The sequence below is a fragment of the Pollicipes pollicipes genome, unplaced genomic scaffold (genome assembly GCF_011947565.3).
Source record: "Pollicipes pollicipes isolate AB1234 unplaced genomic scaffold, Ppol_2.1 Scaffold_6686;HRSCAF=7923_pilon_pilon_pilon, whole genome shotgun sequence".
In the NCBI taxonomy this organism is placed as follows: domain Eukaryota; kingdom Metazoa; phylum Arthropoda; class Thecostraca; order Pollicipedomorpha; family Pollicipedidae; genus Pollicipes; species Pollicipes pollicipes.
Window position 1 is genome coordinate 19,178,827 of NW_023596921.1, and position 15,259 is coordinate 19,194,085.

The 15,259-nt window shown below is 62.7% G+C and overlaps 1 protein-coding gene across 1 annotated transcript in view; it reads right to left on the bottom strand.

Annotated features, from left to right (window-relative positions):
* Positions 1–3,096: 3,096 nt before the first annotated feature.
* Positions 3,097–15,259, bottom strand: part of LOC119108005 (vegetative incompatibility protein HET-E-1) — a 12,623-nt gene continuing 460 nt past the window's right edge. Inside the window, exons 2-14 of the mRNA XM_037231590.1 lie at positions 15,135–15,254; positions 14,122–14,329; positions 13,457–13,700; positions 12,729–12,924; positions 10,749–10,772; positions 9,827–9,919; positions 9,174–9,341; positions 7,179–7,304; positions 6,425–6,511; positions 4,683–4,848; positions 4,084–4,229; positions 3,809–3,910; positions 3,097–3,285 (exon numbers count right to left, since the gene is read on the bottom strand). Coding sequence (XP_037087485.1) covers positions 3,097–3,285; positions 3,809–3,910; positions 4,084–4,229; positions 4,683–4,848; positions 6,425–6,511; positions 7,179–7,304; positions 9,174–9,341; positions 9,827–9,919; positions 10,749–10,772; positions 12,729–12,924; positions 13,457–13,700; positions 14,122–14,329; positions 15,135–15,254 — 1,869 coding nt within the window. The remainder of the gene's footprint in view (positions 3,286–3,808; positions 3,911–4,083; positions 4,230–4,682; positions 4,849–6,424; positions 6,512–7,178; positions 7,305–9,173; positions 9,342–9,826; positions 9,920–10,748; positions 10,773–12,728; positions 12,925–13,456; positions 13,701–14,121; positions 14,330–15,134; positions 15,255–15,259) is intronic.

Sequence of the window (15,259 nt, forward strand, 5' to 3'; positions counted from 1 at the left end):
GCCGGCGCCTGCTGTGACGGACCGCCAGCGCCAAGGCGGACCACCGCAGCCTGACCTGCCGGACCGGCCGGCGCCTGCTGTGCCGGACCGCCGGCGCCGAGGCGGACCACCGCAGCCTGACCTGCCGGACCGACCGGCGCCTGCTGTGCCGGACCGCCGGCACCGAGGCGGACCACCGCAGCCTGACCTGCCGGACCGGCCAGCGCCTGCTGTGCCGGACCACCGCAGCCTGACCTGCTGGACCGGCCGGCGCCTGCTGTGACGGACCGCCGGCGCCGAGGCGGACCACCGCAGCCTGACCTGCCGGACCGGCCGGCGCCTGCTGTGCCGGACCGCCGGCGCCGAGGCGGACCACCGCAGCCTGACCTGCCGGACCGGCCAGCGCCTGCTGTGCCGGACCACCGCAGCCTGACCTGCTGGACCGGCCGGCGCCTGCTGTGACGGACCGCCAGCGCCAAGGCGGACCACAGCAGCCTGTCCTGCCTGGCGGCCGGCGCCTGACCTGCCGACGCTGACAAATGTGTTCGCGTGAAATAAAGAGAGCCGGCCGTATGGCGAGTTAGCGGCGGGCAGTCCGTCTGTCAGTGGAGAGGCGTCTGGAACGTTGATACCGCCTCCCAGCCTAGCTCCCAGCTGAGCGTGCAGGATGACTTGGTGACGTCAGCGTGACGCAATGGATCCTACGGCGGCCCGGGCACGTCTGCCGGCACAAGCTGCGGCGTGACGTCATACACGGCACTCCGGATGTGGTCAGCACGCTCGGCACCGAGGCGGCGCTACGGGCCGCCGTCAGCACGCTCAGCACCGAGGCGGCGCTGCGGGCTGCCGTCAGCACGCTCAGCACCGAGGCGGCGCTACGGGCCGTCGTCAGCGCGCTCAGTGCTGGGGTGGCGATGCGGGACGTCAACACGCTCAGCGCTGGGGCGGGGATGCCGGACGTCAGCACGCTCGACATGACGCTACGGGCCGCCGTCAGCACGCCCAGCACTGGGGCAGCGATGCGGGCCGTCGTCAGCACGCTCAGTGCTGGGGTGGCGATGCGGGACGTCAACACGCCCAGCGCTGGGGCGGGGATGCGGGATGTCAGCATGCTCGACATGGCGCTACGGGCCGTCGTCAGCACGCCCAGCGCTGACGCGTCGCTACGGGCCGGTGCGGACCGACACCCGGACGAATCCGGTAGGGAGCCGTGCGCCACAACGGAAAAGGGCGCACCGCCTAGACAGGACGAGGGAACACCGTCAGTGCAACAATGACGCTTCCAGTGACAGTTTACTGCAATAAGAGCTCTGCCAGCATCTGGCAGAAAAGACAGGCGGTATTTTACGTGCCTCGATGGCATAGGAATGGAAGCAAGCAGGGATAAATTCTATCTGGAGCTTAGCAGCTTTTTGCAGATCATTTCGGGCGGATTGATGGAGGGGAGGAGCAGATCGCACCAACAATGGAGGGGAGGAGCAAACACGCACTTGTGGGCAATGCCGGCAAACATTTCGGATCGCATTATGCAGATCTAGGTAAAAAGTGCTTGCGCTGTCTACTACCTTCTAGCTTGTTCTTTCCGAAGGAAAACTCGTGATACTTTACCGCTCTAAAGAAAACAAACGGTTTGCTAACGCATTTATTTCCGTTGTCTGGTACAAAAAGTTGGCAAGGCACCACCGGAGGACCAATCTCCTTTGAATTTAACGATATCTAGAACGAAATGTAAATTCCAGGGCACTCATCCTCGTGCGATCACCATCAACGTAAGGCGTCGTTCAAAAAATACAAGCAACTGCGAGAAAAGTCTCACGATTGAACAATCTCGCACATTTCATCATTCAAAACGCCGGGTACAGCCACACACAACCAGCTGTTTGCTTCTGGAATCGGGCACGGGTCACCGCTGGGCGATTCCCGCAAAGCAGCCCCCCCCCCCCCCCGCCTCCCCACAGCATGCACGGAATAGCCCGGCGCCCCAGCGGCAGCCGGGGGCTTCTCTCGAGCGTCAGGTCGGACAGTCAAACCCGGAGGCAGCTCAAGCCCCATTCACTTTGTTGCGTCCGTTCTCTGCGGGCGGCAGCCTGTCGTACGCCGGGGGCTTCGAGCGTGGCCCCGGGCAAAACTGTGTGGCGCCATTTCATTCTGGAGGCCAATGAAAAATCAATCTGCGGCGGATAATGCTGTACATGACCTGGAAGACTGCAGCTAGACCGTCACAGAGGGCGGGAATTTCGACAGCGGCCTGGCGAAAGTTGAGTAGGCTAAGCTATGTCAGCTGTGAGCCAAGGCAAGTAACCGTCCATAACTGTCGCTAACATTAGATTAAAGGCAAGGGTCCAAAGCCTTGCACGAAAGTGAGTGCTGTACGTAATTCATCTGACGCCCTGGGTACAGGGTATGCCGAAAAACGGCCTGAAATGCACCAAAGTGAACGGGACTTCAGCGTCACGAGCTTACTACCGAGGAACGCTGCCATTGGCGGCCCATCGCCCTCCCTAGCACGCACATCACTCTTACTCTACCACCGTTCGCGCGGCGCCGCGGTCCCCACTGACTAGCCCACTGCGCAAGGCACACATGGCGAAAGACTGGTCCACCTGTGCGCTCCCGCAACCGGTGAAGGGCCGGGCCTCATCACCTCACTTTTGAGCTGGCCCGCTCACCCGGTCGCGACACACACTGATCACAGCCCCGCCGGCGCGCCCTCCTCCAGCCCCATCGCACGCCGCGGCCGGCCCCGCCCAGCGCCGGCGGGGCGAAAGATAAGCGCGACTGGCCGGCAGGCGTCGCGGAGAATCTCCATGGCAACGCTGGAAGCCGGGACCGCGTAACGCGTCATTCTCACCGCGGAGCGTCCGTGCGATCTTCACTGAGCGAATTAGCAGGCGGAGGGCGGACCGCTGACTTGTACACCGTGAGCGACGTCGTGACCGCCAGCGCCTGTTCGCCAAATGCCCCCAGTCATCTGAGATCACCAGAGCGCCGACGTCGCGCGCGGACTCGCATCGGCCGACGCGCGAGCGCAGCCCGTCGCCACGTCCCGAGCGCCGCCTGCACCACAGCTACTTGCGCCGGCCGCTAGCGTCCACGCTCCCCTAGCCGCTAGCGCGGTCACATGACCTGGAGCACGTAGAGCACGCCGGCGTCGTCGATGGTGACGAGCGTGGTCCAGTCGTCGTCGACGGCCAGCCGCCGCGCCAGCGTGCCGCGGAAGGCAAACACCTGACGCAGCTCGGCGGTGACCCCGCCACCAGCCGGCGGCTCCACCGGACGACCCGACCAGTACGAGAAGTACTGCTTCTCCGGCGGCCGGAGGCGCGGCGAGCCCGGCGCCGGTGCCGACAGGCGGCCGTGCTCAGGCGTGCATTCTGTGGGGAAGGGGGGAGGGTCGAGGTGAGGTGTGAGCCGTGGCACGCACGGCATACCCGGCGACGGGGACCGGACAGCAGTCACGGGCAGCGCAAGGCCAACAGTCACGCGCCAGAGACCGGCACATCGCAGGGACAGTCACCCGCAAAACGAGGACGCAAACCGAAGCAGGAATACAATTATGACGAATCCACGTGATCGCTGGTGCACCTTTGTTTTGGGAGGCAGAAAATCCGTAACAATTATCATATGACTTTCCACGAGGACACCACACATCTACGCCTCAGTCAACACGTCAGGCCAGGGCGCGGCGCGTTCATAAACACTGGCAGCAGCCGCAGCAGCGTGCACCGCATGCGGCCACATGAAGCCCCGTCGCCGCAGCGCCGTGCCCCGGCCCTATGCGCGGCTCACGTTTGTTGGAGAGTCGCCACCAGGCGAGGCAGTCGCTGACGGAGACGATGGTGCGACCGTCGGGCGACACGGCCAGGTCGTGCACCCAGCTCTGGTGCAGCTTCAGCACCAGCGGCGGACACAGGATGTCCGTCCGCGTCACCTGCGGCGGCGGGCGGACGTTAGCACTCGTCGCGCACGCGCAGATCCGGCCACGGCGCGGCGACGAGCACGCGATCCGGCGCCCGTCCCTCCCCTCCCCACCGTTTGGGGGGGGGGGGGGTGCACATCATCCACCTGCCGCCAGCGGAGGGCAGCTCTGTTTGGCGCACTCACCACCACGTCGCCGTCGTCATGGCCGGTGACCAGCAGCGAGCCGTCCCCGGAGAGCTGGAACGTCCGCACGGGGCCCTGGTCCAGCGTGAACGACTTGACCACGGCGCCCGTCGAGAGCCGCGTCATCTTCACCTTGCCGTCCACGGCTGCCGGCCAGCAGGCGTCCAGTGACCAGCAGGCGGTCGAGAGCCGTCCCATGCGTAGCACGTCATACATCGAATCACGAATACCGGGTTCGATTCCTCCAAAGGAAACATCTACTCTCGTCTCGACTCTCACCTAACATGGCGACGCTGCCGACCGCGGCAGCTAGCTGCAGCGATTAACCCGCCCGAGAACTTAACATTGAACAGTGTGGGGGACGAAGCCGCAGCGCTGCCGGGCGTTCCGCGTCCGACTGCACGCGCGAGGCCGCCCGGTGAGCTGCGCCTGCTAGCTACCGTGCCGGACTGCCGTCCTCCCATCAACAGCACGTCCCGATCCCGAAACCGCCAGCCCCGCAAAACCACAAACAGGCAAAGGTAGCGGTTTTCCGACGAGCAATGACGACATGCGATGGCCCTGCCTCCTGGCCGTCTGCGCCAGTCCGGCGGCCTGACCTGCTGTGACCACGACGAGGTCGGGCGGGCAGGGCGACTCGCCGCGGCCGCTGGTGCCGTTGGCGCGCGCCGCCGCCGCCAGCCGCACGATCCGGTAGCAGGTGACCGTCGAGCCCGAGTGCGCCACGTGCGCCGACAGCAGCTTCCCGGAGGCGGCCAGGTACACCTGGCGGCGGGGCGTGCGCCGCGTCACGGGACGGAGCGCCGACGCCGCGGCGGCGGCGGCGAGGGGCGCGCCAGGTCGATCCGAGGTGGCGTCACAGGCTCCGCCTCATCGCCGTCATACAGTGGGCAGGGCAGGCGGCAGAGCACGTGCTCGCGCGGAGGAGGTGTGGCAAACCAGGCCGCCCTGCGCTACACCAATGGCTCTGCGGAGCACCTGCCACGTTCGTTGTTGCGGCAGGGCGGTGGTCTTCGCCGATATAGACATGCGTATTCCTGTTTTCCATCTAAGCTTTCGTCTTTCGAGAATGTGGTTACCAACACAATTGTTCGCGGCCGTGATCATGACATTTGGCTTGAGCTCGGGACAGAGCTCATTGTTGTTGGTAACAGGGGAAACCGATATCACATAGATGTTGGACTTTAAGATGCCCTTGTTCCCTGCTCCTCGTTTCCAGAGGATTGGTTCGACACCAGAAATAACACACGACAGGGGCAAAGGGCTTGCAAGCGCACGAACGTTGCATTAAAGGGAGTGTTGCACATTGATATGGGGTTTGAACCGAAATAGCCACCTTGGAGACCTTTCGGTGCTATTCGCAATCCTGTCCCTCTTAAGACCTCAGCCCCTGTAGTTCCTGAGCTACACGCCCGCGAAAATAGAGAAAGGTATATCGTGGAGAGTATTCGAGTCACCTTGGCATTCATGACGTCATAAAAGCGTCATTAAAATCCTGCGATTCCGCAAGCCGTGAGGCGACCAAGGACAAAAAATATCATTGTTGATGCGTTTATATCTGACGTTCGTGAGTGCGATTTCCAGATATAACGGCCGTCAGCTGGCCCTCAAGCAATATTATGGACGTCACGATGACGTAACGAAAGCACGTCGCGTTGAGCAGCATATTTACTAAACAGCAACTAAAGTTGCCCACAGCGGTCTTTTCCACTTGAACTAGATCGTGCAGCAGCAGTAAGCCACACGTAACCAAGCTGGGGATAGAAGCGTTAGCCCTTTTCGGAGCGGGTGATGGACTGCTGGAGTCTGAGCGTGTGCGGGGTGGGTACGGCCGTGGTTGACGGCAGTTCAGCATGGCACCGGCATGGCCCAAACCACTTTTCACAAGCGGATCGTAAAAGGTGAAATCTGAATGTTGTGAAAAAAGGGACTCCCTTAACCATACAGTTTGAAATTCGCGATTTTTACAGCCCAGCACCCGTATTCATAAGAGGAGACCAATATACGCACATCTCGTTAATGGCATACAAACAAAGCCAGAACAAATATAGCGCTTCAATATGCTGAATCCCACACAGATATTTAGGCGTAGACACAAAACATGAACAAAATACACTAAGCAGATCTACGTAGGTCACGATTTCGGAAACACCAGGACACACACGGCCACAGGCTCAACCAGGAAACACCAGGACACCACACGGCCAGGCTAAACCAGAGTACATCCAGAAGCTCCACACAAGAACAAGCTCCCACCTGTGAAATCAGCTACCATGGGTCAACGCGCAAGCATGCGAGGTGACCTGAAGCCCGAACCCCTGGCCCGCCACGCCCCACTCACTTTCGCAATCAAGTTATCAACGCGGAAGAAGGCCGCACGAGCAGCGCGAGTCCTCGCGCGCCGGGTGGACCCATGCACGGAGTCCTCCTGAAGCAGAGAGACACTGCGGCATCATCCTCCGCCGCAGAGCCACCCCGCCACAGCAGCCAGCATGCCACGGGCTGGGCCTGGCGAGGCGCCCGCCAGGGCCCGTCCCAGGCGGGCGGCAACGGCGGCATGCAGACGGTGCGCCGCGCGAGGCCGGCTCGGGTACAGGCTAGCGCGGCCACCACAGCCAGCATGCCACGGGCTGGGTCTGACGCGGCGCCAGCCAGGGCCCGTCCCAGGCGGGCGGCACGGAGGCATGCAGACGGTGCACCGCGCGAGGCCGGGTCGTGTACAGGCTAGCGCGGCGCCCCGGGCGCGAGTCGGGCGCGGCCGCCTCGGGAGCAGCCGCCACTCGGGCTGCTGTGAGGTTAGCAAGCATGCGAGGTTAGCATGTGAGGTTAGCAAGCATGCGAGGTGAGCTTACCCGAATCGGCAGGGTTAGAGCCGGACACACGCTGAGCCGCCACCACCAACGCTACCTGCGTCGGACGCACGACGCCAGCTCCGACAGATTCGGCGGACGGGGGCACGTCACGTCGCCGCCGCGGCGCCCGGACGCGTCACGCCACTCTCGGGCCTCTGCCGCGTCACAGCCGACCCCACTCACCTGGGCGCTCCCGCCCCGCCCCTCCCTCGCCGCCGCCGGCGTCGGCCGCCGTCTGCCTACCTTCAGCGTGCCGTCGCGGGAGCAGGACACGGCGAGCAGGCCCTCGCTCGAGTCGTACAGGCCCACCTGGGTCACCGCGCCGTCGTTGCCGCTGCACGTGACGTTGGTGCGGTCGGGCCACCACACCTGCCAGAGGCGAGCGGCGAGGTCGGAACACACGTGACGTTGGTGCGATCGGGCCACCACACCTGTCAGAGGCGAGCGGCGAGGTCGGAATACACGTGACGTTGGTGCGGTCGGGCCACCACACCTGCCAGAGGCGAGCGGCGAGGTCGGAATACACGTGACGTTGGTGCGGTCGGGCCACCACACCTGCCAGAGGCGAGCGGCGAGGTCGGAATACACGTGACGTTGGTGCGTAGCCTACGATGTGCGCTTCCACACGTGACGGCAGCTGCCGGCATTTTACATTCGCAAAACATGTGTTTCAGTGGATATCGAAGGTGCATGGGTGCCTGGAAAATAATACGTCCCGTGGACGTGAAAACAGCCGAAGAGTTGCAAGAAGGAGATAACTATTACAACACTACAGTAGGTAATGAGGGGGAGGTCATGGGAACAGCCAGCGCACGCAAGTTTCGACCGGAGGCGTGCAGGTGCAACGCCGGCAGAAGGCGAATACAGGACTGAGGCAGAACGAAGCTGGGCGCGCCCCAGCCAGTTCACGGGAGGCCGACAGGGAGACAGACTTCAACGAGGCGGCTGTGGGCCATCCCTCGCTGGACTCACAAAGGCGAGAAGGTGGGGGATACCCACTTGCGCCTCACCCAGTCACAGCACATCGACATACTTCCAGCGGCACAATAGTCGTGACATCAACCACGTGCTGGCGTCTCCCTGGCGCAGAACAGACCTGCTTGAGCAGAATAGACTTGGGGGGGGGGGGGGGGGGGGGCAGAACAGAAACTCGTTGGACAGGACAGGGACTCGCGGGGGACGACAGGGACCCGGGGGGGGGGGGGGAGGGCAGAACGGAGACTCACGAGGCAGAACAGACTCGCGGGGCAGGACAGACTCGCCGGACCGCGTCGGACTGGCGGGGGCACGCCCCACCGGCAGCGGCCCCGCGCCAGGCGCGACGGCGCCGCCATCGTCCCAGGTCCCGCCGGTCGCGCGGCACCCCACCTTCATGTTCCTGTCCTCTGAGCCGCCCACCTTCATGTTCCTGTCCTCTGAGCCGCTCACCTTTATGTTCCTGTCCTCTGAGCCGCTCACCTTCATGTTCCTGTCCTCTGAGCCGCTCACCTTCATGTTCCCGTCCTCTGAGCCGCTCACCTTCATGTTCCTGTCCTCTGAGCCGCTCACCTTCATGTTCCCGTCCTCTGAGCCGCTCACCTTCATGTTCCCGTCCTCTGAGCCGCTCACCTTCATGTTCCTGTCCTCTGAGCCGCTCACCTTCATGTTCCCGTCCTCTGAGCCGCTCACCTTCATGTTCCCGTCCTCTGAGCCGCTCACCTTCATGTTCCTGTCCTCTGAGCCGCTCACCTTCATGTTCCCGTCCTCTGAGCCGCTCACCTTCATGTTCCTGTCCTCTGAGCCGCTCACCTTCATGTTCCCGTCCTCTGAGCCGCTCACCTTCATGTTCCCGTCCTCTGAGCCGCTCACCTTCATGTTCCCGTCCTCTGAGCCGCTCACCTTCATGTTCCTGTCCTCTGAGCCGCTCACCTTCATGTTCCCGTCCTCTGAGCCGCTCACCTTCATGTTCCTGTCCTCTGAGCCGCTCACCTTCATGTTCCTGTCCGCTGATCCGCTCACCTTCATGTTCCTGTCCTCTGAGCCGCTCGCCTTCATGTTCCCGTCCTCTGAGCCGCTCACCTTCATGTTCCTGTCCTCTGAGCCGCTCACCTTCATGTTCCTGTCCGCTGAGCCGCTCACCTTCATGTTCCTGTCCTCTGAGCCGCTCACCTTTATGTTCCTGTCCGCTGAGCCGCTCACCTTCATGTTCCTGTCCTCTGAGCCGCTCACCTTTATGTTCCTGTCCGCTGATCCGCTCACCTTCATGTTCCTGTCCTCTGAGCCGCTGACGACGGCGCCGTCCGGCCCGAACTGCAGCGAGATGACGCGCTGGCTGTGCTTGCCGAGGATGTTGGGCTCGGCGCGGCTCGCCGACGCCACCGCGATCTCGTACACGCCTACGGAGCCGTCCTCGCAGCCGAACGCCACCTGCCGGCGCGCGGCGGCCGTGAGCGCCGAGAGAGCGGGCGACAGGGAGGCAGCAGCTGACGGCGAGATTGCTCACGGCAGAGGACTGAGAGACGGCTGGGGGGGGGGGGGGGGGGAGGGTCTGGGAGAAGAGAGGCGGGCGTGACATGGAAGGCGGGTGTAGGGTGGAAGATGCTGACGGCAAATATTGGAGCATCGTAAGCGTCCTCATGCACTACACTCGCTCGCAGCCATGTCGTCCGCTCTAACCGATGAATCTTCGTTGGGAACTGTTCAAAGTTCTTCATCGACCATGGCCAATGAACTCACTCAACACTCGAAGATCCCAGAACCAACTAAACCTCAGTCAAAAGCGGCCTGATAAGTCGGTTGATCGAAAGCCATGTACCTGATGTCTGTGCCGCACAAGGGCACAAAAGACACGCGCAACATTTCGACTTTGTAAAGCGCAGAGACAAATGCCGGTCGGAGATCACTAATCGCACCATAGTTCCGGCTTGGTTGATCTCCGTGATGCAGATCTTCTCCCCCACGGGCTTCGTCGTGGTCACAATGGTGCCATCGAGTCCTCTGAGGACCTGGAACAGCGGAACACTGCATCAGCGGACGACGCTCCTCAACAGACGAGTCGTTCTGCGCCCATGCCGCGACGGCAACGCAGCACACAGAACGCAGATATCACGATATCACACGAGCATCAGAGACCAGCCATGAAGCCGACCACCAAACTGACAGCGCGCGGAGCCAAACTGAGCGTGGACTGCATAATTCGGCGCGAATTTTAATCCCAAGAAACCATGGCATCGCAAGCAAATACACAGCTGTCAACTTTTAACAACGTAGCCAAATTTGCAGTGCATCATCGGTTTATACATGCGCAAGAAATTGACTGCGTTTATACGGGCTACGTAGCAAAGTAAATTCAACCAGCCCCTAAGTCCTGCTCTTAGTGGGGAGCTGGTTAACATGCATGCAGTAAACCAATACCAATGAGCAGTGTCGAAGCTAGCTAAGAGGCCGTGCTAATGTGCAAGAGCGTGCGAAGAGAACAACAAGAACAGCATGCACATGCCGTGATGCCACCTCAGCATCGCTGAGGCCCTACCAGGCCCTCAGGCCCTATCTCACAACGTCGGACGCGGCGGCAAGCCGCAGCCGCCGCCGTCGCCTAGCAACAGCCAACAACTACACTCTCCGCGAGCCCTGTAAAAACGACAGGAGCGTGATCCGAGCTACGAGGCGGCCTCACAGCCGGAGCTAGCGGCGCACCGAGCAGCGCACGAGCTCCACAGACAGAGAGTGAGAGCCAGAGAGAGAGGCAGAGAGGGCGGGAGCGGCAGGCGCCGAGGCGCGCCGCCCGGGCGGTATCGGCCAGCCCGTGGCCCGGTGCAGCCCGGCAGGACGTACCATTAGCTCACGGTCCAACTGGCCCTGCAACCGAGAGGCGGGCGTCACGGCTGACGAAGCTCACTGCCGGACGGCGGCGGAGGCGGACCAGGCGACACGGACGCCGCATGAGGACAGACCGCGGGGTGAAGTCGGCGGCGCGCGGCGCACACACCGCACCGCCAGGTTAGCACGACACATTGTGAAGCGTCAGTCGAAGGATGCACTTTTATAGAAATGCGCCGAAGGCGAGCGTGATGAAGGGCGTCTGAGTGGCGCCATTTTGACCGCACAGGGGTGAGTTTGTCCCAAAGGTGTCACGCAAGGACACTGCTGTGCAGCACGAGTCACAGAAGAGCACCTCGGCCCGGAAAAGGTCGCCACGGGAAGGCGTGCAGCTGCACACGCCGGCCGGTGACGGTGCCCTCGTACTGCGCACATCGTTCTGGGGCGCCCCAATGGACCGAGTGCTGTACAAAACCCTTAAAGTGCAGCCAAGATCGGCTGCGGACGCTTTCCTCGCGCGCCAACCCGGCCGGGACGTCTCAATACAGCATCGATCGAAGGACACTTCACGACAAAGATTTCCACGAGAGGAAGGGGCTCAGGCACAAGGCAGTGCTTCCTCACAGCAGCTGGCGGGAATGGACATCCTTGCACTGAAGAAGCTTAAGCGTGCCGAGTCGCAGCACAAGTCATACATGCACGCTTCATACCGCTGAAGTCCTTCAGGGACGCATCCGTACAGAAGGGGTCCACCACAGCACGCCGAAGTACGTTGGCTGCGCCTATGCGCAACACACGCGAGGACGTGAACGGCGAATAGTCACGCAGCGCCACGAACGTCACGCCCAAGTCACAGGTGGAGACCAGCAGGACGCCCAGGCCAAGCAGGAGAGGGTGCTCACCGCACAGCAGCCAGACAAAACCAAGCAGGAGACGGCCACCGCACGTCGGCCGGACAGTTCCGAAGAACACGTGACAGGGGGTCGCAGCGGGGCCAGACGCGTTCGGTCCGAGCCGACGTCACAACGACGGCCACACCGACGATCACCTGAGCAGCGTCGGCTCTCGCCGCGTCTGCCGTCCGCTCTGGCCGGTCATCGACCCCCGTCCACCCACGCGGCATCACCCGACAGTAGCAGGCGACAAGAGAACCCGACCCGACCGGCAGGCAGCAAGACACGAGTGTCACCCCTCTATCGCGCCGAAGCGCCGACTCCTGCCGTCGCCGCGGCACGGTCCCGCTCGGCCGCGGTCATGCCACGACCGCATCCCGCGGCTGTCGGCTACGGTTACCGCCAGCTTCCGGCAGTCACGTAAGGACGCCGCCACAACGGCGGTCTCTCCCCGTGCCGCATGCTTTCTGTACCGTTCTCGTGGCAAGAGGCTCTAGGTACATAAGGACTTGCGAAACTCATCGGCAATACTGACTGCACCCGATCCGAGTGCTTGTAGCGTCTTCCAGCCGTTGCAAGCACTAACGTTGAGAAATCCACACGCTCACAGCCCGGACTAAACAAAACCTAGTTGCTCTAAATGACACGGTTAGATCAGACCCCACAACAAACTACCCTCTGACGAACTACCTCTACACCGCAGCGACTTACAACGCAAACCTCCGGCGCGCAGCCGAGTCTTGTCTCCTGCTCTACACCAGACCACACCTATCCGGTCCAAGCGGTGAGCGAGCCCCCAGCTCTGGCCCGGCTGCTGGGCCCGGACTGCTCCTCTGGGCACACGTTCTCGTCGCGGTCAGTTAGTGGACGCCCGCCCACATGCACCCACCGGCGCACCGGCCGACCCCGCCGCGTCCCGCAGGCGGTTAGTGGACCCCACAGCCGGCTCGCTCGGGCAGCGGACAGTTATGTTCCGTCATTGTTATTCATTACTGTCCCGTCGGACGCGCCGTCGCCGGCGGCGGCGTCAGCGGCGCACATGCGTCCGGGGCGGCCATGCAAGCGGCGGCGGCAGCGGCGGCGGTGGGGGAGCCAGGCTCACCTGGACGCCGTTGTTGGACGTGATGGCGGCGACGACCAGCGAGCTCGGGTCGGGCGAGGCGAACCGCGCCGAGAACAGCGGCTGCAGGCTGTCCTCCACCTTGGGCGTCCTGGTGAGGCTGCACGAGGTGACCATGTCGCCGGCGCCCGCCAGCAGCCGCTCGCCGTCGTGGGAGAACACCAGTGAGGTCACCGACCTGTGGCCGCCGGCGGCCGGTCAGCTGAGGGGACGCGAGCCAGCCACCGGACAGCCAGTCGAAGCGTTTGTAGCGGGGAGCGCCGCCACACCACCAGAGAAGCCATGGCAAGCATCGCCTGTGTCAGGGTTTTGAGAGACTCGAAAGCAGAGGCTTAAGACAGTTCTAAATTCCCTGCCATCAGGCCAGCCGTCTCCATGAATCAGCCTCCATCAAAGCCATGAACTTTGTACCATATGTGATCAGACCCAAGAGCGGACAACACGATCATAAATCAAACACCATCTATGTGCAGTTCATAACGTCCCTGACCAGTAGCTACGTCACGCTGACCTAACGCGGGACACAACATGCACAAAACGACGCAAAAAACTAACACACCAGTCCCTGGTGAAGCACAAATACTGTACTCAGACAGCAACCACTTTAATTTCCCCGAGGCGTTCCGACCACCGACAGCCAGTCTCTCCTGCCCGGCCCGCCGCCGCCCGGCCAGCCCAGGCGACCGAGCGACGCCGGGCGTCTGACTCACCCGGCGAAGCCGCGCTGTGTCGAGATGACGCGCCGCTCCAACAGGTCCCAGGTCTCGTACATGTTGGACGAGGTGCCCACCACCAGCTGGCGCTGGTCGCGGCTGAGGCGCGAGCACAGGTACAGGTCGTGCTCGTTCGGCGCCTGCATCTTGACTTCCACGTAGTCGCGACTCGGCCGCCGGCTCGTGTCCCACACCCAGCAGAAGATCTCGTTATCAGCCACAGAGACGATCGAGTTGTTGTCTGCAACGTCGGCGGGCGGCCGGGACACCGGTCAGACGCTGTCTGGCAGCTGCCTGACACAGGTGGCGTCAGCAGCGCCGGCGGGCGGCCGGGACACCGGTGAGGTGCTGTCTGGAAGCTGCCTGACACAGATGGTGTCTGCAGCGCCGGGGGGCGACCGGGACAGGTGAGGTGCTGTCTGGCAGCTGCCTGACACAGGCGGTGTCTGCAGCGTTGGTGTCATCTGCGACTCGGGAAGACCGTGCCGTCTGATGTTTGTAAGAGGCCCGATCATGCCGTCCGCTACAGCACAACGCCTCATCTGAAGCCCGACTGGACTACCGCTGCCTACAACACGCGAGAGCAGCTGGCCACAACAGCGACGGACCATGACAAGCCCACCCAAAACCGCTCCCCTCGTCCGGTGGGCCACACGCCTCACCTTTACTCAGGCTGAGCGAGATGACCCGCAGGTGGTGCTGGCTGAAGGTGTACAGCAGGGAGGCGTCGCGCGTGCTCCACAGCCGGACGCGGCCGTCGGCGGCGCCCGTGGCGAAGTAGGTGCTGTCCGGCGAGAAGGTGCAGCACGTGATGTGGCCGTTGTGAGCCTTCTCCTTCTCGAACAGCGGACCTCCCAGGACGTCCCACAGCTGTGGGGAGCGGCGGCCGGTGCCGGTGAGCACTGGCAGGCGGGCGCGGCACACGCGATGTCGCAACAGCAGCTTCTCGGTGTAACACATGGCTACAAGGATTGTCTGACAAGTGGTCTGTGAGGGCGCGACGCCCGCTGCGCCATTTGGGACAACAGTAAACGTTTACGTGAGCGGAAGACCACCAACACAAACGCATTTCAATCGAGTGAGCCATGACAATGTGTTAACGCTATTTGTGATATACTGTCTGTAAACAAGCATCTTCTTGCAAATTGCAGGTGTGACCTATACCGTTGTTACGTGCATATAGTGTCATTGTTACCATTAAAATGTCAACGCGAAAAAACCTTGATGCTTTACATAACCATCCCCAGCAGACACCCCGTGCCCGTTATTGGAAGTGGGTGCCTCAGACTCTGCAGCACCAGTGAGGCGTCCAGCACGGTGTAGGACCAGCGAAATAGTGACAGCTGTGACCGACCCGGTCCGCTACGGTCGGCATGACGTCAGCGTTCCACAGGGGTTCGCTCGGTCCGTGGTCTCGCTTGCAGTGGGGAAGCAAATAGACAGCAAAATGTCGACCCTTTATCGGGGCAAGCCGCTCCTTTTTGTTCCGGCCCTTGGTACCGCATATCACCTCAGAGCACTAGCACAGGCGATACCAAAGTGCACCTCCTACCAGCATCCCCGCATCTGCCGCCACCGGATTAGCACCAGCCGCCCTCGCCGCCGGCGCCGGCCGGGACGCCTGAGCGCGCTGGCCGGCCGCTGCCGCGGCAGCAGCACCGCCCCCGCCGATCACCTTGAACGTGCCCTCGACGTCGCCGGAGAGCAGGTGGGCGCCGTCGGGCGACCAGTCGACGCACAGCACGGCCGCCCGGTGGCCGCGCAGCGTCAGCAGGCTGTCGTCGCGCGGCGCTGCCTCCG